General features: G+C 42.5%; 2 protein-coding genes across 7 annotated transcripts in view; one reads left to right on the top strand and one right to left on the bottom strand.

Annotated features, from left to right (window-relative positions):
- acss3 (acyl-CoA synthetase short chain family member 3) overlaps window positions 1-23,965 on the top strand; it is a 126,165-nt gene that overhangs the window by 66,096 nt on the left and 36,104 nt on the right. For 2 of the 3 annotated variants that reach the window (XM_079335544.1, XM_079335542.1), the window contains 7 exons: window positions 885-980; window positions 1,191-1,254; window positions 2,749-2,830; window positions 3,144-3,266; window positions 3,366-3,465; window positions 3,569-3,744; window positions 4,137-4,436. In XM_079335544.1, coding sequence (XP_079191670.1) covers window positions 885-980; window positions 1,191-1,254; window positions 2,749-2,830; window positions 3,144-3,266; window positions 3,366-3,465; window positions 3,569-3,744; window positions 4,137-4,220 — 725 coding nt within the window. In that variant the 3' untranslated portion in view covers window positions 4,221-4,436. Of the gene's footprint in view, window positions 1-884; window positions 981-1,190; window positions 1,255-2,748; window positions 2,831-3,143; window positions 3,267-3,365; window positions 3,466-3,568; window positions 3,745-4,136; window positions 4,437-23,965 lie in introns of those variants that run through there. The other variant, XM_079335543.1, reaches the window with a different exon arrangement.
- Window positions 4,537-23,965, bottom strand: part of ppfia2 (PTPRF interacting protein alpha 2) — a 130,322-nt gene continuing 110,893 nt past the window's right edge. For 2 of the 4 annotated variants that reach the window (XM_079335539.1, XM_079335541.1), the window contains 16 exons: window positions 22,833-23,073; window positions 21,699-21,728; window positions 21,398-21,528; window positions 20,753-20,934; window positions 20,550-20,640; window positions 16,079-16,160; window positions 15,337-15,537; window positions 13,401-13,463; window positions 11,961-11,993; window positions 11,669-11,844; window positions 11,393-11,490; window positions 11,113-11,288; window positions 10,355-10,423; window positions 9,703-9,859; window positions 8,274-8,365; window positions 4,537-5,767 (listed from right to left, as the gene is read on the bottom strand). In XM_079335539.1, the coding sequence (XP_079191665.1) occupies window positions 8,307-8,365; window positions 9,703-9,859; window positions 10,355-10,423; window positions 11,113-11,288; window positions 11,393-11,490; window positions 11,669-11,844; window positions 11,961-11,993; window positions 13,401-13,463; window positions 15,337-15,537; window positions 16,079-16,160; window positions 20,550-20,640; window positions 20,753-20,934; window positions 21,398-21,528; window positions 21,699-21,728; window positions 22,833-23,073 (1,789 nt within the window). In that variant the 3' untranslated portion in view covers window positions 4,537-5,767; window positions 8,274-8,306. Of the gene's footprint in view, window positions 5,768-8,273; window positions 8,366-9,702; window positions 9,860-10,354; window positions 10,424-11,112; window positions 11,289-11,392; window positions 11,491-11,668; window positions 11,845-11,960; window positions 11,994-13,400; window positions 13,578-15,336; window positions 15,538-16,078; window positions 16,161-20,549; window positions 20,641-20,752; window positions 20,935-21,397; window positions 21,529-21,698; window positions 21,729-22,832; window positions 23,074-23,965 lie in introns of those variants that run through there. The other 2 variants (XM_079335540.1, XR_013778139.1) reach the window with 2 other exon arrangements.

Genomic DNA, 23,965 nt, shown 5'->3' with positions numbered 1-23,965 from the left:
GATTCCCTGATACGTGCTAAGTTAAACAAGTGCATCGTAGAAAACGCTCTAAATCAAGTGATCAAATCGACTGATGTGGGATTTATTTGGGCCGATATCAGGAAGAAATATAAATTTGACTTCTCTGCCGATATCGTTTAACTCCAATTAATTATTTGACTGGTGGATAAATCCAGTAATATCAGATTACATATTAGAGATAAAAAATCAGAGATAAAATTAGCTGATACCGATAATGACGCGGTATCGGCTGATATGTTATCGGCTGATATATTATCTGTCGGGCTCTAGTTTGTTTTGCTTCTCGTCACCTGTTGTGTGCATGCTAGTTGAGACATCCGCTCCTCCTGGGCAAAAAACAAAGATAAATAAATGGAAGCATTAAGCTGTATCCCTTCCCAAACATGGAGCGTGGGAGTGTTTCTTTTCAGCAGAAGACGGATGCTGATGCTGATCCCGGGCTGCTCTGCTGCACGCTATGTTGATTTCTGATGTAATCTCGCTTACCGAGCTGCATCGATTCTTTTGTTTGCGTCCTCTGGGCGGGCTGTGACAAACGGGCAAAGCGGCGCTGGAAGTGGAGCACAGTCTGGGGGAGCCTGCTGGAGCTGTCATGGTTTTTTGTTTCATGTAGGTTAATGCTCGCAGATGCATTCCCACACGGGCGCTTTTGATCAGCCCACCGTCAGAAACACTTTTTGATTCAAAGCACAAAAAAAAAACTGTGTGTCAGAACTGCAGCTTTTCACCAAACATGCAGAGCTCCTGTGGGAAGACTGAAGTGTTGTGGGTCTCCCACACAGATGTGAGTATTCATGTTTCTCTCTTCTCTCTCTCTCTCTCTCTCTCTCTCTCTCTCTCTCTCTCTCTCTCTCTCACATCAGAAACCGGCTCAGCCATCACCTCCTCGTGCATCGGTCTGGGAAACTCTCTCACGCCACCTGCTGGTCAAGCTGGAAAACCTGTTCCAGGTTACAACGGTAAGAGTAAAAGCTGTGACACACAAACCGACCTTCTCTCTGTACTTTTATTATTTGGCATCGCACATCATCGTCATGTCACTGATGTACAGTCACAAAGGCAGCAATGGAGATTGCCTGTTATTCTCCGCTGACAATTCAATAATTTTGCTCCCCCAGTTTGCCAGAACGTCTCTGAATATCAATGTTGTGCTCTTCCCTCCTCACTAGTCACTGTGATCGATGATGACATGCAGGGCGTGAAGCCAAGAACCCTGGGAAACATTGTGGTGAGGTAAGCCGAGGGCTTTAACTCCGAGCTGAAGTCACCGCTTCACTTCTCTCCCGTCACTCCGCGACACGCGCAACCCACTTCTGAAATCAACCTCCCGAACGCGTTGGTCTTATATGTAATTAAATCACCGCAAGCACCTTGAATCATCTGACTCCCAAGAACCTCGCCCCCCCCCCGGTCTGGGTTCAAAGATTAATCGTGTGTTCTTAAGAGGGCGAGCGGCGCAGAGTGGACCTCCATTTAAAAACAATCAACCCACTGGCCTCGTCTCCCATCCTGCCACCAGCCTCTTATCACTCTCCGGCTCAGGTTTCTCTGTTTCGGTGTAGCTGCAGGTGTTGACTCCGTGCCAACGCCGGGGGATTTCCAAGGGACTGACGTGAGCGGTGCGTGCGAGGATAACAGCAGGTAGAGATGGAAACAGCTGCACGTCCTTCGAAAGCCGCTGGCAGCTCTGTCGTTTGATCAAAAGCTTCAGACACTTTACAGTCAATATTTACAGAGTGAGAGTCTTGTAATGCATTACAGATTGTAAGACGAGATCTGGTGGGATATTTTAGTTTGACATGTTATTGTTTGAGGCGTCTCCTCAGTGTTTAGAAAGGATCACCGGTAAGCAGCTCTTCGGCAGGTTATTCCTTCCTGTACTCTGAACCGTGTTTGGAAGAGAGAGAGCGTCTGGAGGCGCAAAGAGCTCGACAGTATTTTCTTGAATCCTCTTTCTGCAGAAAATCAGCATCACAAACGAGTCGAGTTAATTCATGCAGAGGCACGTTCAGGGGTCACACTCGGGTAATTGAATCCCCTCGGTCAAGACGCTGGTCAAGGAGGCGGATTGCTTAGACTCTCTGGATAAACACCAACTGGATGATGGAGCTCTGTTATTTGCTCTGTGTGTGTGTGTGTGTGTGTGTGTGTGTGTGTCAGACAAGGTGATGTCTGGGAGAGTGAGGCTGTTTGTCTAGACAGTTATCCCTCTTCACATATCCTTAAAAAAATTGAAATCTAATCGACCTCCCTTAATTCACATAACATTTAAAGTGATTATAAAAAGTTTGAAGATTTTCAGTCAGATGGTTTTCACTTTGATCAAATCACTTCAATGTCCTTTTCTTTTCCTCCTGTCCTCTTCTCTCATCATTGTATTTTGTATTGATATCCTTAATGTCCTTTCCCCTGTCCTCCCCTCCTTTCCTCCCCTCCTTTCCTCTTCCTCCTCTCCTTTCTTCGCCTCCTCTCCTTTCCTTTCCTCTCCCCTCATCTCATCTCCTCTCCTTCCTTGTTATCATTGTGTGCTCACAGTTTGGTACAGGGTTCCACTGAAGGAATGATTTTGTATCTCAATGGGACCTTTTGCGGTTCACCATAAACAAACCATGAGCACATTATTAAAGCAGGTACGCCCAGGTTTGTTTTTGTGCCGTCGAGCCAGTAGCACAGAGGTAATGAAGAATGGATTTAAACCTCCATTGTTGAACATCCTCTTCCCTCCAGGCTGCCTCTTCCACCCGGTGCTGCGCTGTCATTGTGGCAGAACCACAATCTGTTCAAGGAGCTCTACTTCACCAAGTTCCCCGTAAGATTCGTCTCCGTTTCCTTCCATGATGAATGTGTTGTAATTAGCACAGCTGTCTGATTCCATAAAAGACCACTTCACTTCTCTTCTAATGGCACGAGATTAAAGGAGTTACAGAGTGTGTGTTAAATGTGGTCAGGTGTCTCCCTCTAGTGTTGAAACTTTTCATCACTGCTTTTTTTTTTTTTTTTTTAGAGAGAGAGTTTGAAAGTTTGAATGAGAAATAATTCTGAGAAAACCGAGACAAACTTTCCCAAACTTCTCTGTTTGGAGAGAAAGAAGCTGAAACTCTTCCTCCTTTTCCCTCCATCAGGGTTACTACGACACCATGGACGCAGGTTTTGTGGACGAGGAGGGTTTCCTTTACATCATGTCCCGGTCTGATGATGTCATCAATGTGGCCGGACACAGGCTGTCCGCTGGAGCGCTGGAAGAGGTAGAAGGAAGAGGACCAAAAAACAGCTTTCCATCTCTTTATTGTTCTCTTTTTAAAAACTGATAAATGTATCCGTCTGTGTGTGTTTTTTTTTATCAGTCAGTGTTGCTGCACCCTGCGGTGGGAGATTGTGCTGTTGTTGGTCTCGAGGACGCTCTGAAGGGTGTCGTCCCCTTGGCTTTATGTGTACTCAAGAATGGTGAGGCCATCATGGATTTTTTATTTTTTTTTATGGATCCTATTTAAATAGTTTATTTTTTACCTTCATGAGTATTCTTCGCTTCACGTTGTGTGCGTCTTAGGCGTTCAGAAAAAGGAAGAGGAGATCATAAGTGAGATGGTGAAGCTGGTGCGGGACACCATCGGCCCTGTGGCTGCCTTTAGAAAAGTGCTTTTCGTCCGAGGATTGCCGAAGACTCGCTCTGGAAAGATCCCTCGCTCCTCTCTCGCCAACCTGATCAACGGCAAACCCTACAAGGTGCGACACTCGTGTATCAAGTGACTATCAACTAAGTGTGTCATCCTGCTGTCTCACAGTCAGACGTATATTACTCATTGTCTTTTCAGCGGAAAATGTGAACAGTAGTATGATATTTGTCTCCTGTGGCAGCAGTTAAAGAAATTCGAAATAACAATTAAAAGTCCAGTTATTCAGCTTGTTTTTATTTCATACCTTCATCAGACTTCAGTCTGTTTCCTGACCAGATAAAACTTCCTCCCAGGAGCTTTGACTCGCTCAGACAACTTTTGTTTTTTTGCTGACGTGTGTGCTACATTTGACTTTTCAGCTTAAACACAACGATCAGGACAGAAGGAGGATCAAGGATCAAACTGCAGTTTTAATCAACGAGACGTGTGTCCCTCCCACAGATCACTCCAACCATCGAGGACCCCGAGGTGTTCAAAGACATCGAGAAGCAGGTGGAAAAAGCTCTGCGACGTGAAGGAGCCTGAACTGAAGAGAAAAGTGAGGTTGGATAAATTACGGCAACATGAGCAGCTTTTTGCAGTATCGGGGGGGGGGGGGGGGTCTGAACTGAAGGGTCTCCTTACATGAAGTGTGCCATAAAGTAGCGTTCACGTTTTAATTTTTAACTGTAGATCTGTGTGTTGTCTGGATCATTTGACACGCTGCTGTAATACACGATCATGAACAGACTCCTTCACTGACAGTCGTTTTTTTTTTTTATTGACAATGAAATTCTGCTTGCTCACCACTTAGTTTTGACCAAAGTACAAGAATAAATAAAAAAAAATGGACACAAAATAAAATGATTCATTTTCGTGCAAATCGAAGATGTAAAAACAAAGAAACAAAAAAACAAACAAAAAAAAAACAGCATAAGACTTCAGAAATAAGAAAGTCCATCAGAAATAACTCAAAGACAGATAACGGGGCGACAACAGGTCACCCCGCGACACTCCGACACAAACTGAGGAGTCAACAGATACACCAGTGTAAAGTCACAGCAAGCAACAGGTTTTAGTCTTTAAAAGTCACCTCACTTCAACATGGTCATATACACTCTACACACTATGAGCTAAAGCAGTCTGTCTTTCAGTTATTTCTTCTTCTGGTAACGTGGCGGGAGGGCGAGGGTTGTTTTTGGGTGGGGGGGAGGGTAGAAGGCCAGCTCGGCTGAGTGTGTAAGTTGTCCTTTTTGTGTTGACAATTTGCCCGACAAAACATACAGTACGACAGGTGACAGGTTTCTAAGAGCGACGTTCTCCGAGAGGAAGTTCTGTGCAACTTCACGCGTCTCTCGTTTTCGTTTTTTTTTTTTCTTCGTCCTTGGCTACTGAAGAGTCCGTTGAGTTGGTGCGGTTGTATCAAAGTGCTTCGTCTTGTCGTTTCCAGTGCGTCCTCGTTAAATGCTCCACGAGAAAGGATGGTGGAGTTATTTGGGCTCAGAGTGGCTTTTTTTTTTTTTTTTTGTCTGCACCACTAGAGGGCAGGATCTCACACAACATCCATCTCTCTCTCTTTCTCTGGTTATTTATCATATTAGCACAATGAAAAAATAAAACCATATGTACAAAATGATCTATGGAGGGGGGCAGCAGGGTAATATGGAGACAGTTTAAAGAGCAGCATATATTAATCTATGGTCCACTAAATGAGGTGGCAGGGACATTTTTGCACAAACTCTGAATATCTTTTTTTGTACATAGATGTGTGTATATATTAAAAAATGGCATATTTATATACAGATAACCTACACATTTCTTGTAGAAGAAATTACACAGTACGTTATGCTTTTTTCCCCCCCAACAAGTTACTGTACATGTAAAAGGTATAAATGGTGACAACAGGGAGGCCTGCAGGACAGTTTAGCACCGGCACCTGGTGCCCACATGATGAGGGGGGTCAAAGGGGGGGGGCGGGGGGGGGGGGGGGGGGGGGCGGGGAGAAGAGCAGGGCTTCTTGGCAGTGCGTGTTTGTTCCTCGGCAGGTTGGCCCATCCAGCAGCTCACCTGTTCATCTCCATTCAAAACTGAACCTGGAGAAAAAAACAGAATCGGTGGTATTAAAGGAACTTTTTACAGCTGGTGATGGTTCAAAAGAAAAGATAGAGAGAGGAAAAAAAACCCCACACACACACACAACAACAAAACATGCCGAGAATGAAACTGGGACAGTGTGAATGTCATCAGATTCCTAATGTGCTCATAGTGTGAAAAACAATGAAACATCTCAGCGTCAATATCAGATATATTGTCTTTGTGCTGTTTGATATGGGGCGCAATGCTTTTTGAAAATGATCACTTCTGCACTTCTCAATTTGAGTGGAAAGAGGGTTTGTACTGAAATATATGAAGACCCAAAACGGGGGGGATGAAGATAAGAAGTGGCTGTGACAGAAGTGAGGGGACATTAAACATCATTTTTAAATAATGAGCTTTTCAACTGATTGTAGCGGGATTTTCAAGGACATTCTGTGGGCATGTTTTGCATAACACGGCAATCTTTAAGAGCTGAGAAGAGAGAGAGAGTTGCAGTTTTTTTTTTTTTTAGGTGGAGGGGTTGGGGAGGGGGCGCCTTTATGCAAATGTACACGCTGTATGTATTCTTGCAACAGAGGAAAAAATAAATGCAGTCAGCAGCTAAGGTTAAAAAAAAGTCATTCTGTGTGCAGAAAATAGTTTAATACAATCCGAGCGCAGATGTACTGTACCAGAATTCAACCCTTTGCTCTCGCTGAACTTTGTACTGTAGTCTGCCTTTTTATTTATTTATTTAGTTTTGCTGTGTGGGTGTACTTGTATAAAAAAAAAAACAAAGCTGATGAAAGTATTGGAAACAGGCTGCAGGGCGCTCTATGGGATGAGCAAACTCAGAAACATAAGAATTCTGGTTCTGCAGGTGCAAACTTTTCCCATCGGAATCAAACCCTTACAGCTCTTTTATTTGTACTCCCCTCTATCTCGTCCCTTACAGTCCCTTAATTTACATGATAACCCCACAGTCACAGCTTTATATTACTATCTTTCTGTCTACTCAACCTCTAACCCAGGCTGTGATTTGTTCTGCGATGTTGTTTTCATTGATACTGACCTCGACCTGAAAGTTGACTCCCCTGTTCTAGACTCCTAAACTTCTACAACTACAGACAAACTCTTCCTTAACCTTCTATGAAAGGCACTACTCTTTCAGATTCACATATCGTTTAAGGGGTGGGAATCATTATCATTTCTTTAAGGCGATCCATCCTGAACCCTCTTCTCAGCAGCAGCTTAGTTTGTAGCATTTTCGATTCTTGCAAAGACATTAAAACTATTCTGCACGTTTTGGAATAGACTGGGCGTAAAGTTTGCAATATGTAAGATATCCACTGAATTAAACCATAACATGACATTACTATATCGTCAGACATTAAGGAGACATACTCTTTAGACGTCTCTGTCAACATTGAGCAGCCACTAAGTCCTCTTAAGTTTCGATTCTGGTGCAGATTTGTTTGTTTTAGTTTTGACCAGAGAACGCATCCGGTACCAGCTTAACCCCACACAGCCGCTGTGGACGCTACTTGTTTTGCAAAAAAAAAAAAAAAGGTGAACTAAACAGTTAGTGCAGCGATGAAAGCTGGCATGCAAACTGTTTTGAATATAACTGATTCTACAAAACCTAAAAATCCTCTGGATTTTTCTAATAAGCTCCACGACCAGAAACACGAGCGAGGTTAGAACACAGAAAGGTTTAAAGACAGATGCTGGAGCTAGCTAAACACTGAAGCTTCATTTTCCCTGACACGGCAACCAATGTGAGCCTCGAGCCTCTCTTGGGCGGATGCTTTGAATTTGGGCTGCAGTACCCGTTTTAAACACCAGGTGTCAGAGTATATTACATATTGCATATAAGCTATCGCTGGGCTTTAAAAGTCTGCTTCAGACCCAGAGACCACATCCACCCGTCCTGGGCGACAACATTGTTCATACTATACGACATATGCAAAGCAGGATCCAGTATTCTCTTTGATTTTGTGGAAATTTTCACAACACAGACACAGTGCTGCAGCTCGTCAGGAAGTGTCTCAAGTCAGAGTCTTCTTCTCTGCGCCTGGCAGTCACAAAACAGACCGTTTGAAATGAAACTAAGGCAAACTCCCTTTAATCTGTACAGGCTGGATGGAACTCACGGGGCCTATTTTTAGGAGCCTTCAACGATCCAAATCACGTAGATGAACTGTGTTAACGTTCTCCATGTAGGGATGCAGAGTTTTTTTTGGAGCTGCTTGTTTTTTTTCTTCTCCCCAGATCAGACCGTGACTTGTTTTTCTTGGACGGAAAATTACGGGATGAGATGGCTAAGAGCTCACACCTTGCTTCTCACGTCACTGTCTTGTATCACCTTATCTCAGCTGCCTGGCGGAAACACGGCAGACGCTCGCCAAACCGATACAACCTGAACCTGTATCCCATTCCCCCCCCTTTGATTCAATAATCTATTTTAAGTTTCTCTGAGGAAAGCTAAACTTTAAGAGCGAGAGACGGTGTTGTGTTACATACAGCGTACAGTTTAAGGGGCCTCTCCTCCTCCTCTCAGCAGGAATAGGTTCTCACCGTGGAGCTGTCCAGCCGCTGCACTGTAGAGGATCCGACTGTAGGGGGAGACGGTGAGAAGGAAAGACTTTAAAGCAGAAATATTAAAACTCCTCCTTTTTAAATCCATTCCTCCACTTGTCACTATGAGGTGAGACGTCCTCAACGGGATGAGCGAGGTAACCCCCCCACTTTCCTCAAACAACAGAATCGTTTTATTTTTTACCTTCAGAGGACGAAGCCTTAAATCACAAACTTAGAGGAAGATTTCATTTAGAGTGGACAACACAGGTAATGAGATTTGAGAGTATTTTGGACGTCACAGACCAGGGAGCACAGTTAATAGAGACAGAGGGACACAGGAAGGCTGTGTAAGCGTCACTGGGAGCACCTTGTTAGAGGAGAACACCGGGTGAAATCAGCACGGTCGGATGATTTCCAGTCATGTAGAACAACCCAGACAACAAAAACACAATTTCCAATACACTCTGCATTTATCCAAGGATAGTTCTCCTTCATATCAGTGTGGATCTTTGCTTTAACTCTGAGACTGTAGGAATGAGCAAACTGCAGTAAACTCAGTTCATCAGCGGAGTTATTTTTGCTTAATTGCGCGTGTTCATCCATCCTATACAGAAGAACGTGATCCAAGCTTGAATAATCCAGAGTTATCCTTGAATGAAAGCCTGATTCAGCCAGTGTCCTCTTTTAACAGCAGGGTGATGAGAAATACTGTCACCTATGTAAACCTGATTCAGGCCACCTTACATAGCACCGCTCAGCCACTTTCTGTTTGCTGCTTTATGCAAATATCACTTCAAGGGTTAAATCAGCAAGCATGGCTCCTAATCCATAACTTGTACCTCTAGCTTTACCACCAGGGCGACTGAGGAACTATTTTGCAACTCTGCAAAACTACACCCTTGGAGTTAAATTTCAGAGAGATTCAAGATTAGTAGAGAAAGAGAGAAGTCATGAGGAAGAAGAGGAGGAGAGATACAGCAGGACAGTGGTTGGCAGAGATCATGAGAAGAGGAGGGAGTTTATGAAGTCATAATACACGCAGGGCCAACAAGCCCAGGGCCTTCAGAGGGGGCATATCTGACCTTGAAACCAATCCAAATACATGTCGTCAGGACTGTCATCCAGCGCCTCATAGAGGACTGCAGAGCAGCCGTCACAGAGTCGGAGAGAACAAGAGACAAGGTCACAACACAGCAGAAAGTAGCACCTCCTCCTGTGCTCAGGGGTGCTGCTGTCTCCCACCCGTGCAACAGGTGGAGTCAACCTTTGCTTTGGCGCTGCCTTTAAAAGCCACTTTGTAGAAAATCATTTACAAGGAAAAAAAGAAGAAAAAAAAAAAAGATCTGTGAGATGTGCAAAGACGGGCACTCACCATCAGGGGGCAGTCTTCGAGAGTGACCGGATGTTGTGGTGAGACGGAATCCAGCAGGGAGCGTCTCCGCTGAGCCGGGCATCATGCTGATGCCGTGAACGTCTCGGGGAGGGAACTGCCTCCTCCACGATGGACCTCTGAAGTCTTTGTCTTCACACTGATGGGTCGATAGATCAGAAAGTCAAAAAGTCTTTTTTATTGTCTATTTTTTAACATGTGCTGGACATACAGGATAATAATAATAATAATAATAAAACAAAACAAAACAAAAACATTTCTCTTTGAAACCACAGTGTAAACTACCAGTAAAAAGATTTTTAAAAATATATATAAAAGATAAAAAATACAGATATATAAACATTTCAAGATAATTTTTTCAAGAAAAAACAGCAACAACAAATGTTCATGAACTTGTGTTAACTGCAAATAAATATAAGGCACTGACTTAGCAGGATTTACAGCACGCTTAAACTGCCTTTTTTCCCCACAGCTAAAACATAACAGTAACTGTAAGATGTAAGAAGAATAAGATGTATATATGTTGAACCATTATTAGACATTATTAGTTATACTGTGCTCTATCACAGCCTTCTCTGTGCGCCACATTTCACCTCAGTAAAAGGTCGCTCACCATGCTGACAGTTGAGCTCACCTCATCTAGTCTCCTGTCGGTGCCCAGAGCCAGCAGATTATTGTACTCCCGCTCCAGAATCTGACGTGCCTGAGGGAGAAGAGAAGCAACGACAACACGGCTATTTTTAGCAGGACAGTAGCAGAGGCAGCTGACGCGTTACGCTAGTCGTGCTGCATATCCATTTTACCTGATTATAGAGGAGATAAGCAGTGAACATTCACGGGGCAGCCTGCCAGAGTGACAGTTGGCTGATCTGCATGTTCTGATTTAGATACGAGCAGCTTTTTGAAGGCGGAGACCGACACACCTCGACTTTAAACTGACGCTGGTGACTGATGATATTCCTGCACACCTTTACAGTCGGCTTGAACGACGAAAGAAAATCTCTAAAATTATCAAACGCTTTGCCGGAACAATGTGGCGTTTATATCCAGTCTGGAAATGCAACAAAGCTATATTTAGACTACTGCTGACAAACATCACATGTTTGGCAAAACACCACAACATGAGTCCAACTTTCAAATCCAGACATTTTTCTTGCCGTGTGGAATTCTGAGTTTAAGGAAGCTTAAGTTCTTCTGCCAAGAAATCTGTTCGTCAGTAATGATCTAAAAATAGCTTCTAAATATAGATTTTACACAATACAATTGTTGTCATTGTTCCTGTAGGATCAACAGTGTCAGTAAAAATTCTAATATTCAGAATATCTTAGAATTTGAGCGTCTGCGCTGCAAAGCCTCGGTTGTTCTAACTGGGCGATGGAGAAGCTGAAGTACCTGAGTGCTTTGGTTGGGGATCTGGAGGAGCAGAGCCAGACTGCTGTAGTCGAAGTTGTCGTCCAAGGCGACCAGCGCGCCGTGCACGCCGCTCTCTAGCAGGATGTTAGCGTAGTCCCTCAGGCCTATACTCTGCACCCAGCGGATGACCCGCTCGTTACTCCACACAAGCACGTCTGCAGAAACACCAGTGCCGTTTTTTTTTTTTAAATCTACAGGAGCATCTTGTCTTGGTTGTTTTTTTTTAATGCTGGTTAGTTTTGATTCTCGGTGCTCGTACCTCTCATCTCGTGCTGACTGTGCTCCCTGCGTCTCTCCAGTTCTTTCCTGTCGTAGTTGAGCTTCTTCAGACCCATGATCCCATACTGTAAACTTGTTCTAGTTTCACAAAAAAAAAACACATACACAAGCAGTTATAACAATTCGCCAACATAAACACACCCATTAATAAAACAACTACAGAATCAAATGAAATACTTCAACTTGTAGGGCCACAATCAAAGTGACCATCGTCCTCTAAAAGAAATGGTGGACTGAATTGTCCGCGGCTCACTACCTGTGGAAGCTGTCCACCATTTTGAGGTGTACCCTCAGGTCCTTCTTGGTGAGGTGGTCCAGCATGCGTGCGTCCACCAGGCACTCCATGAAGTAGCTGCGGTACTGAGGTAGTCCTAGACTGGGCAGCCACTCGTTCCCTATCCACTCATGGTTCATATCTCCGTAAGCGAGAGTCTGAGAGAGAACATACACGCAGAACCTCACTCAGAAAACACGCTTTAAAAAAAAAACAGCAATTTATCAGATTATCTTTAAGAACTCAAGAACTGCAGACGTTTTTCATTTCTTACCTGTGCCCAGCTCCCCTCTTCAGACTGTGACTTCTGATCGGAACATAAAGAACAACATTTATGAGAGACAACCAAGTGTCATCACTGTCTGATAGTCCTGCAGCTGCATCCATGATGTGATGCAATTAAATCAACTCTACTGATAAACCCAGCAGAGTGCAGGATGACACAGTTTGATTCTCCACTCTTTCGATCAAAAGGGTCAAACGAAGGTCCTGCTGAATGGAGAGATTTGCCAAAGTCAGGGTTTTGGAGTTCCGTCATCCAAGAGGAAGCCAGATCGAGTTTCATTTTCAGCCCTTGCTTCATTTTTGTACAAACCCTGAACGAAGCGCGCACATCTTACACGATGCTAAAGGCTACTCCAAGTCACAGCTGAGCAAGTTAAAAGTAAAAAAAAAAAAAGGGTTTGACTCTAAACGGCGTGTGAATTTATCTCCAGGCGGATCCTCAGATGCTGCCTGGGCCGTGGCAGTTTGCATTTAAGTTTGGAAGCGAGAGGGGAAAAAAAGTGCCTAAATTTTGACTTTGAGCTTTATCGCAGCGGAAGCCGGATTATTCTATTAAGCACATCTGTTGTGACTTGCATAATATTGGCTGGATTTTATTCGGGGAAAAAGATCAGACAGGGTCAGAGCATTCCGAGTAATATCCTAGAGCGGGGAAATATCGTGGTAAGATGAGCAGACATTTGTCAACGAAGACGTGTGAAATTGGCATAATTGAGAATCTTTTGTACTTCTATGGGGTGATAGAGTTACAAGCTTGTTACCGTCATGAAATATCACGTAAATAAAATGTGTCACATTGGAATACAGACACACACACACATAGCTTGAAACACTTTGACAATGATTTAAAAGTTTATAGGCTGCACCCAACATCCATCCATATTTAATCTAGAAACACATCAGCTATCATCTGATCACAAGAAAGCTTCTGGGGGGAAAACGGCTCGCTTTGGGGAGGCGGGGCTTCCTCACTCCCCCTCTTTCATCCACTACATGATTTTTCATCCAGCATTAACACAAATCGGCTGAAACACAATTTGACATTGAAATTCTAGCTACTGCAGGTAGTGGAAACTTTCTACCCCTCAAGTCTTGTATCTTTAGATTCTGCATTTGTTATTGGAGATTAATCCATCTGGCTGACTTCTTTTTCTGCTCAGATCGAGTGAGCGGTGACATTTTAGTTGGTATTTTAGTCACAGTTTAAACAGTCTGAACTCAGTGAAAACCGACTCTAACCTTAACAAAGACATTATCAGCATCATTAACAGGTTCAAACCAGTTCAAATTAAGTGTCAGAAAAGGTTCACAGAGCAGGAGAGATGTTAAATGATGCATCAGCCACCACCCAGCTCTCCCCTCACAGTCCGACACACATGACTGACACAGACAGACAAAGGTGGCAAGAAAAGGACACAAGGGGACTGACCGTTTTGGAAGGGGCTGCCATGGTCTCCATCTCCTCATGGGTCACCCATACATTGCCTGACGGCTAAAAGGGGCCAGAGCCCGAGAGACAGAGGAGGAGCAGCAGCAGCAGCAGCGGGGTTGGTAGTAGAGGTCCGGCAGGAGGGGCAAGCAGTGTTAAAGAAGAAGAGCAGCACCACTGTAAGCCAATAGTTTTATAGCATCACAGTCAGATCATGAACTGTCTCCGAACCCGCCAGGGGTCCAGGGGCGTGTGGAAAGGACAAAAAAAAACAAAACACAACACACAGTACAACACAGAACATCCATGTTTGAGCATACAGTACAGCAGTAAGAAGGTCGACGTCATGCACAACAAGGACACCAAATAAATTAGTACCAGCGACACCGACAAACACAAAACCACACAGTAAGCATCCCTCTCCATCTTAAACTAACGGGCAGCTCACTCACATGACTCCACAGTGGATCTAATCATGCAAAACATGAATGTTTTATCTGCTTATGTTTTAGAAAAAAAAAACATGTCGTACCGCAACTTACGATATTTGCCTTAATCTATTAAATAAGCACAGGATGTAATACTTTAACAGCCATTTAAAGACGACTAAATCTTCCCCTCTATCTTTTTTTCTGCTCCATGTACACATCCCACCCGATTTATGAAGTGTACGTTTTTTTCCCCCCTGTGAGAACAGGTGGTCACAGCTGGCGAAGTTTGTAATGGGACGTGTGGAAGTTGCATGCTGTGTAATGAAGGTTTATGAGGTGTGGAAGTGGAGCTAATTGCACCGTGAGAGGGCGGGGTGAACGTGGAAGAGAAAGGGAAGTATAGAGGCATGCTGCAAGTTTTATCCAAAACAGTAGAAGACAGAAAAAGTGCAAGAACTTGTGAGTTATGACTGCAGCATGCATAGATAGCATTGTACAGAGACTTAAAAAAAATGGATGAATATTCTCAGCTGGGTTAATTTACCAGCACATGACTTCTCGTGTCTGTGTGATGTATAGCCTGCATTGTTTGTGAATGTGTACCTTCAGTACAAAGCAGTTTAGTCCTTGCCCTACAGTGTGAACCGTCTCTATCATTAAGGAACAGCATAGTCCTTAGAGGGCCGTATGCAGTTGCCATGACAACGTGGAGTTATGAAAGCAAATGTGTGCATGGAATAACCAGAGAAGCTTTCACAAACTCTGACTCCCTTTGTAATATTCCCGTTATTATCTCAAAGACTACAGTTTGTACATGTTGTTTTTAAATAGCTCAAACGTGTTGATGGCTAATGGCTTTGTTTGCTAATCGTTGGCTTGCCGTCATCCTCCCAACACACATGTCACCCATGTGTGGAGGCGTTGTGAATGTAAGCAGCGATACCATTTAGTGATACAAACATTGTCAGAGCTGTTCTGGAGGCAGAAATTATGTACTTTATTATAAATAAACAATTCTGACTTAATAACAGTTGATGAAGTCAGAGAAAATAAACAGGATTAGCATGCTGGCATTGCTAAACCTTTTTATTCACAGGGGAACTGTTTATGTTGAGAAATTAGATCATTTTCTTTTGAGATTTATTTTTTTACAACTTTCAACAGTATGGAATTCTTACAAGTAGCCTGTTAGCTTAGCACATGTTAGCTTATCATATAAGTTTATGCTTTGTGAAATCTCTTGAGCGTACCATGAACATGTTAATCAATCCTTTGTTTATTTATAGTTTTTAATGTTTTTGAAGTTGGAAACTACTTTTTATTTCTTTCAAGAGAAGCTAGGCTAGTTTCTTTCTTGCTAATCTAGCAGCTGTTCGTGCCAACTTTATATTTATGGACACAGGATATCGTCTGTTATCCATCATCTTTCTCCATATGAATCATTTGTTTGTTCAATAACAATTCCAGCCTGCATCTATGTTCCTATATTTGTATGTCCAACTCACGGTTCTGGAGGTGGGCGGGGCCGATGGGCTGGTGAGGGAGACCATTTCCTGGATGGCCAGGCGGAGTTTGAGCCGGTGCAGAGGGTTACTGATACCGATCTCCCTCTGGATTTCAGTGTCGGAGAGCGCTGACATTATGGCCCCACTCTTCACGTTGGCACGACACGCTGCCACGTACCAGGCCGGCATTCCCAACCACAGCTTTACCACACAGAGAAAAACCAGAGAGGAGGAGAACCAGATTGAAAGTAGGGTTAGAAGCCATACTGACTTTTTAGCAGCAATAGGCTGCTAGTGGTTTGTTCAAGGCATATTCTTTTTGATAGAAATAAATTGTAAATAAATTCTTTGCACAGATATTTCATAAAGCAGCCAATAGGAGAATTGTAAGCTAACTCCTGCACACTTTCTAACTTGCAATGAAATACCTAGTAATTATTTCGTACCAATATATTGCCAATAAATAAGTAAGACAGTGTGCATTACATTTTTAAATACTTTACATACCTTAGATAACACACTTGCAGAGGCACATTGAAATCATTTAGTCTAGTTTCCTTTTGTTTAAAATATTCTTTGTGTTATATGCAAACATGGAAATCTGCGAGGATACAGGATGTGGGGCAAGTAAACAGAAAGCATAAGAGTTGTAAAAGTGAAGCTAATACCTGCCCGGTTGCCTATATTTGCTTTGGAAATCACCACACAAAAAAAAAGTCTTGCTAAGATGGTGACTTCGTACCTCCAGCCACGCTACAACAGTAGGACCGTCCCATTGGGCGAAAGGTAAACCCTTTCTCCTGGCCTCCTCCAACAGCTCATGTCTGGAGGCGGGGACAGAGGAGACCATGTATGAACAAATGAATTTGTACATCACAATAAACACATTTACTCCCACTGATAAAAGAACACTCTCTCACATCCTCGCACATGCACACTTGTTCCCTTGGAGCAACAGACAGTGTTGGATCTCTGTGTGTATAGTACATAACAGAAGAGTACTCATACGCATTTTATCTCCCGGTCAAGCTTGTACACGAAAAGAGATTCATCATTCATTCATCTCTTTGCTGCCACAGCAATCCTAAATCTCTAATCCCAATGTTTTGCATTAGAACATGTAGTATACCTACAGGATTTCTATTCTTCAAATTACTGTTCGTAGAAAGCTCCAGCCCTGTGTGCTCTGAATGTAAACATCCTCTCAGTGCTCTGATTTTAATTATAGGTAGGCTAGAATTGCAGGTAAATTACAAAGAAATGGGAGGTTTAGTTTTGGTTGGAAAAGCACGACCACTTGACCGATTTGATTTTTCTACAAATGTCACTACGTCCAATCCTATAGCGATTAAATGTCCATGTTTGACCTCGAAAAAGGGGTTAAATACTGTATATGTAAAAAAAAAAAAAAGGAATTTAATTTGTTCTCGAGAAGATTAATCAAATTCTAAACTATGTGTCACTATAATGAAATTCAGGCCTCCCTCTAGAAATGGACCGTGAGATTATTACTTCACACCCAATTTTATTATTGAAGCTTACTGTTCCTTAACTTTATTTAATTTGTTTTAGTAGTTTGATGATGATTTGAAGTAGTGTGGAATCATGGGAGTTGTCTTTACTGGGAAATAACCAAGAATGCCAATGAATAACTTTCCTTGGGTTAGGGTTAAATAGGTGAAAACATACTAAGAAACTAAAGGAACTGAGTTAGATTTAGGTTATTTAGGTTAAAAAAATAAAAAAAGAGTAATTTTGTTAATTGAACAAATAACCAAAAGCAACATTAGCTAACATGAACAGAATTCTGACTTTCTGTTTGACATATCAAGACTGCAAAATTAATTCCCTGTTACATTAAAACTAATGATGGCCATCTATTTGTTTGTGTTTGAACATCGCTAAATGCATTTGGGATGATGTAACTACACTACTCTACAAAATAAATACATTACATTAACCCCAGGCTGCTCTGTCACTGCAGATCTGGATTCAGATGTTGCAGGAAACTGTTAAAACATTTAGAGGAAACAGTCAGAAGATCCTCGCGCTGCATTGCTCTCTGCGTGCACTCATGCACCTGAAAGCCTCGGTGCTACTGTACATTCAGAACCTGCTGAATCTGGATGCTAAATTGCTAATGTAAGCAAATTTACCTGCCCTGTTCAGCTGCTCAGATTCTTATAGGTTCAGGTTCTTATACTTTTTAATGCCGTTTTTAAATCATGATGAATCATATTTTAGAAGGAAACTTTCATTTTCAGGGCTGTTCTCAACTGTGTGTTCTTGTTTTAAGAGAAGCACATGTAGCGGGCGATTTGTTTTGAGAGCTGCATGAGGCAATGATGCCACTTTATTCAGCACGTTGTACCTCATGTACCTGTCTTATTGACAAAAAAGCAACAAAAGGTGCTCTTTGCTTGTTGTGCACAGAGCTCTTTGTATTGAACTGAATCCTCCCACACTCGGCGAGACAGAAAAACTCATAAACAGCCTGAAAATGCCGGACAAACGGGACCAAGGAACACACTCGTTACTCACATCCACACACCAAACACAATACAGTTTTTATCAAATTTAGTGAACACAATTCAAAACACAAACTCTGAGTAAACAAACATTCCCTGAAGTATCGCCAAATAACTTGACAGAGAGAGTGGGCTTGGTAAGAAACAAAGCACAAGTAGCGTTGAAGGCCTCAGTACAGTGAAAGGGCGCTTAAACACAGCATACATAGAGGAAATGTGTTCATCCAAGAACACAACCATTACATTCGCTGTCTTATCTATCCAGCACATGGGGAGATAGCTCATGGTTTATGTTCAGGTCAGGTTCAAATGCATGGAGAAAAATACATCCACTGAACATAGCTGGGGGAAAAGGGAAGTAAGGAAACAGTTATGGCAAATCATACAAAGAAAAAAAAGAACATTTTGACGTTCCCATAACCAGATGGTGCAGCTGGTTATTTCACACAAATAGAAAGAAGACACATAAAAAGGAGAGGAAGACATTCCAGGTGTGAAAATTGGGCCCCAGTTTTAGCGGGCGGCACATTCTCTCTCCAGCCATGGATGCAGCTGCCATTGAACTGTAAAAGGGGGGAAGAAACGTCTTCAGATGGTAAATGGGAAAAGAAAGAGAGAGCGCAATGGCGTCAGTAACAGCCATGAAGGAAGGATAGATAGATAGATAGATATAAAACATCAGCTTTGGCACTGGTCTTTTCAGGAGAGGACGGATGGTGGCGGACAGACAGGAGAGATGGCAGACAGGGCAATCATGGCTGAAACAATAGTCATTTCCAGGAGGTCAGTTATACTTCCTCACAACTTACCCGCTTTGTTAGAGTCAAAGGATGATGAGAGGGAGAGGAAGGGGGAAGAAGAGGAGAGAGTAAGAGAGCAAAGAAGGGGGAGAGAGAGAGAGAGAGCAACGGGGAGACAAAAGTACACAAAATGTTAATGAGTTAAAAAGGCAATAAAAGATACACACATTCACGCACATTTATCTCACAATGGAGGACATTCGTTTACAGGAGCATCTGTAGACCGGTCAAAAAATTGTCGTCTTCTACAATGCAGTCTTGATCACATCTCGTGCAGCAGAGGAAATGAGAAATGCACCAAAACACAACCTTACATTCAAATGCTCTGTTACATTCAGATACATTGTCGGTACACCTCTCAAAAGGAAAAAAAAAACAAACAAACAATGGAACCACAGCGGTATTGATCGGTCAAGATGCTGAAATGGAAATATTGCAGGCAGCTTAACAATGGCATGCAGTGTGGAGGAGGAGGAGGAGGAGGAGAAGGCGCCAAGATGCAAGGTGGTGGTGAGGCCTTAATCCTGGACACTGCTATGAAGAAGTCAGTGCAGTGGAAGAGAAACAACACATTTGTCAACAAACAACAACCGATACTCGCTATCGACCGACTACATGGGAGGCAAAGTTAGTCGTCATGACAACTCAATGTGCACTTCGAGCAAATGACATTCATCATTTGGCACCGGGGCATGGCAAATGCACACACACACACACGCACACACAAAAACAAACAATCTGCAACACTTCTTTGAAAGATGTTTTTTTTTTTTTGCAATGGGTTCCACCTTTTCCTGTCGCGTAGAATACACCTGACCTGTAAGTGTACGTAGTAACCTATAGGCTCTGTGTGTTAGTAAAGCTGTTTGTTTTTTTACGATAATGCATAGCGCCCATTTTCTTCTCTAATCACATCAAGTGTGGGAAGCTTAAATGTTGCTATAATATTGTAGTGCTTTGTTCAGGCTACAAGGTATATGAACGCAACAAATGTTAATATTTCACAGCTGTAAAAGACTGGTCACTAACTAAAAAGATTAATTAGCCTAATATTACAATCTGGGGAATATATAACAGTAGGCCTATTTCAGGTTAAAAAAACGTGCTAGTTTTAGAAAGTCATGTTAGCATTTAATTGTTTAATGTTACTATACAATATATAATGTATTATGTAACTATGTTAGCTCAGTGGTTACATGGCAACGTTAGCTATTGTCTCACAGTGGTAATTGTTTTAATGTTTTACCATGAAATTTGTCTGATTGTACTTTAAGAACCTTATTATTCACTCTTTTTTTTAGTGTCTGATCAAACAGGAAGCAGTGAAATAAAAGACTTCCCAACATTTTTTGCAAAACTGAAAACCTGGAAAACAGCAGGACGACATCAAACCCGCTTTATAACTTCCCAACAAGAGCGATATCAGAGGAAAATGGCTGCTCTGTGATTATGGTGAAAAGCTTCCACATCCACAAAGTAGCTTTATGAGATGAATTGGCTTTTCAACATGGATCAATAGTCTGACTTTAGCTCTGCGACTGAAAACAGTGAGGCTGATCCAGCTCTGCTTTATATTGATCCTGCTCTCAGTGTGGGCTATGTTATGACATACAATACAGCCATAGCTTTTATAGAGGCAGAGAGCTAAAGGTAAACACAGGGAGAGGTGGAGGTTATTGCCTCTCTCTTTGTGAACATACAGCTATACGACTTACACACAGTGCTTCCTTAAATATGGCCATGAACTTAATATGGCCATTTATAGAAGCTGAGATATTCAACTTTATCCGTGTGTAAGAAGGCCCTACCAAGGGAGTGTTTGGAGGTTAGGGTGTGATTCTGATTTCATGACGACTACTTGATGTGCTCTTTGGACAAAGCTTACTTCTTTTTCAACCTGCGGTCCTTCTCAGCCTGAGTTCCCAGCTTGCCCATCCCCATGTCCTGGCCCGCCATGTCCTGGTCCATCATGGTCGCTGAAAGATCAGGAAACAAGTGTCACCTTTTGTTTTGTTTTTTCAGGAAATCAACACATTTTAGATATTACTGATGGGCAGAAAATAAGCATGGCATGTTTCCATCGCCCACCTTGAGGATCTAGCATGACGTGTCTGTGTGCTAGATGTCCCATTCTGCCTTTCTCTTTCTTTCCAAATAGACGCCCGATGGAGGATTTGATGCCCTTCTTCTTCGGTTGTTTGCTGAGGGAGTCCGAGCTGCTGGCTACGCTGCTCAGTGCGCTAGCATCAGCCTCCATAGAGGCTACAATCCTGATGACATAGGCACACGAATGAAATGCAATTTAAAAAGTCGTTTCATAGCTTCTTTTCATCATTTTTTCATAGGTTTTGCAAAGTTTTACATTTGCTTCTGCAAAGGAAAACAGTCAAATCTTTCTCTTAAGTTTTGGGGTCGCATTTATCATCAGTTGTATTTAGTTGTGGCAGCTGATGATTTAAGAATAAAAAAGCACCCAGATTGTCTCTGCTAGTGCTAAAAAAAAAAAAAAAAGTCATGGCAATACTCTTGCAAAATTGGAAGCTTTTTAAATGGGCAGTAAAGTATCATATTTGGTCCAGGACACTGAGAAAAAGGCAGAGATAACACGGCCTACTTTAAGCAAAATTCAGACGATAAAATATAATAAGAATGAACGTCCAAGAAACCAAATACTGTTTGTACAAAATCAGATCCCATTGTTCTTTGAGTAGTGTTTGTACAGTCGACTCTTACCCTCGTGCGTCGTTGTGCGATGAGGCTGGCAGTGTGTGTGTCATTCGGACGGTGCGAGGCGTGGGCGGGGGAGACGTCTCGCACTTGATGGTCGCCTTGTCCTCGCGCCCGTCCTCATCCACCGCCGCTATCTGCGGGACGAAGGGGGAAGAACGGGACATCAAACATGACCTGTGGTGCTGGCAAACCGTCTATTTTTTTGATCTGAGTGTCATTACTGCAACCATATTATCGCACTGTGTTAAAGGGTTATGTTGTATTTGAAAACGTTAAAGGTTAAAGCTGCTGAAAATGTGCGCACCTTTCTCCGGTGTTTCCTCAGATCGCTCGGCTGTTGGGCAGAGACAAAGACAAAGATCACAGAATTATTTATGTTCACGTTGGCCATATGTTAAAGACTATTGGCTCATTCATAAAAAACATCATTAGATGTTCAAGAGCCTTTGCCTAAAAGACGATCAAGTCACAAAGAAGGATTGGCAAACAAGTCGTTCAGCCAATCAAAATCTAAGTGTACTCCCCTTATATGCCTTTCAGTAGAAGTATGTGTGATTATTCAGATGGTATTTTTGTTCTGTAAAAACCCTCTTGATGGACACATCTGCAGTGTTTAACCCCCGGGTCAAATTGAAGAGAAAGTGAAATATGATTGTCTATTCTAGGAGAAACTGAGAGCTGTCCCCTTTGACACCAGTGTTACATGATGACAGCTGACAGAGCAGCACAGCCTCTGTCACGACTCTCTGCAGGCCCACTTAATGCAGCAAGTCTTCAAAAATTCATGTCTCCTCTGGATTTAAAGCTTCACACGCACGACAGAAAGGCTGGTCTTTTTTTTTTTATTCGAAGGAGCAGAAATATTTCATACGCTATACATCCTTCAGAAAAAAATGTCCTCCAGTCTGTGAAAGCGCAGAGGCAGACATATAATCAGACTCTAACACAGTTAATCACAGCACTGCAGTCACCAAGGACAAACACTTTTTGCAGTGTAAATCTATGCTACACCCCAAATGGACTATTTGACAAGTATTTTAAGCAGTCTGCTGCTTGTCTCAAAAGGATAGATTGAGAAAGTGAATTTTATCTTACATTTTGGAATAGCAGAATTCACGTGTAGAAACCGTTCGATACACAAAAAGATTTTGTTGCAAAAAAGGTATCTCTTTAAACATGCTTAACTTCTTAAGAAGGATAATTCCTGCACTGTTTATACATCCTAAGTCTGTATATTTAGCCTTTATTGTATAACTTTGAAGCTACTGTGAGGAGCTTTTGGTCTGCATTGATTTTAGATGGGATGCAGACTCCACCATGCCATCCCCCCATGCAGCGTTTAACAAGACAGATATAACCCTCTGAAGTTGATGGTTTTTTAATAATAGGTGTGTCTAAATGAGTTCAATGAAAGTATACATGCAGTCCTGATACTAACCAGTGTCATGACCCCCATGCGTTCCATATCTCGCGCCGGGCTTCGGGGATCAAGTTTGGGGGTGGAGTGTCCGCTGGGTGGGGAGGAGGAGGCCAGAGAGGAGGCGGTGGCTGAGGCAGTAATGGAGGCGCCGTGGTGGTGCATTCGCGCCAGGTTGAGTCCCTCGAGGCTGACGCTAGCTACGCGGTTTTCGATCTCCTCCGCCCGCAGCTCCGTCGACTCCTTCTCCTCCTGGATGAGTCTGGTAAGAGGAGACATGAGGAGAGGAAAAACTCAGAATGAAGTCTGAAACTTTCTTTAATATCCTCTCAATGATCACCTTCAAAGACATACAAAAGAGTGCTCAGAACAGCTTTATACTAATGTGTTATATGAAATGACTTAATTAGAACGAACAAGAGTCAAGCATATGATAAGCTACTGAAGTGTAACGCCATTTTTGTTCCCTAAAAAACACAGCATTAGTATCCCTGCTCTGTTGTTTAGCCTCATCACTTGGGTCTTTGAAGGAAGATATCTGAAGATCGACCGAACAAATCCCACGAAACACCTCCAGTTTAAGGCTGAGTCACTAATTAAAAGCCACAATGGGGAGATTAAAAGGCTAAAAGTCAGGTCATTAGTTACGTCTAACTTTGTTAATTAACCGAGCGCTCGACTCCTTAAATCCAAGATCGCCGTCGGAGATTTTCCTGAGGAGAAACGCAGCTCTGTGTCTGTGAAGATGGAAATTAGCAAAGACCAAACGGCACATTAAGAGCCCTTGAAATGTAGAACGGAGTCAAGTTGAGTCAGGGGTTATGAATACTTATCTGCACAAGGTAATTACGGCATTAACAAGCCGATGAGATTTGCAGAGTGCGCGCTATAAAAGTGTTTTGTCAGAGACAGGAACATCCATTTACACACAGTTCATGCTGATTGTACGAGCTCATGAAATGAGGTCTGAAGGTATTGAGACACTTTCAAAGCATATTTCAGGACTGAATATGATCATCTAGATTAGAATATACAGAACATACTCTCTCTCTCTCCCTGATTCCCGACTCTATTTCACTGTCCTATCTCTAAAAAAACAAGGCACAAAAGCGGTAAAAATCCTTCCAAAAAAAAAAAACCCTTTGGAATAAGTG

The sequence above is a fragment of the Symphodus melops genome (assembly GCF_947650265.1).
Source record: "Symphodus melops genome assembly, chromosome: 22".
NCBI lineage: Eukaryota > Metazoa > Chordata > Actinopteri > Labriformes > Labridae > Symphodus > Symphodus melops.
Note: the sequence above shows the minus strand (reverse complement) of the source record. Positions and strands in the feature narration are given on the sequence as shown.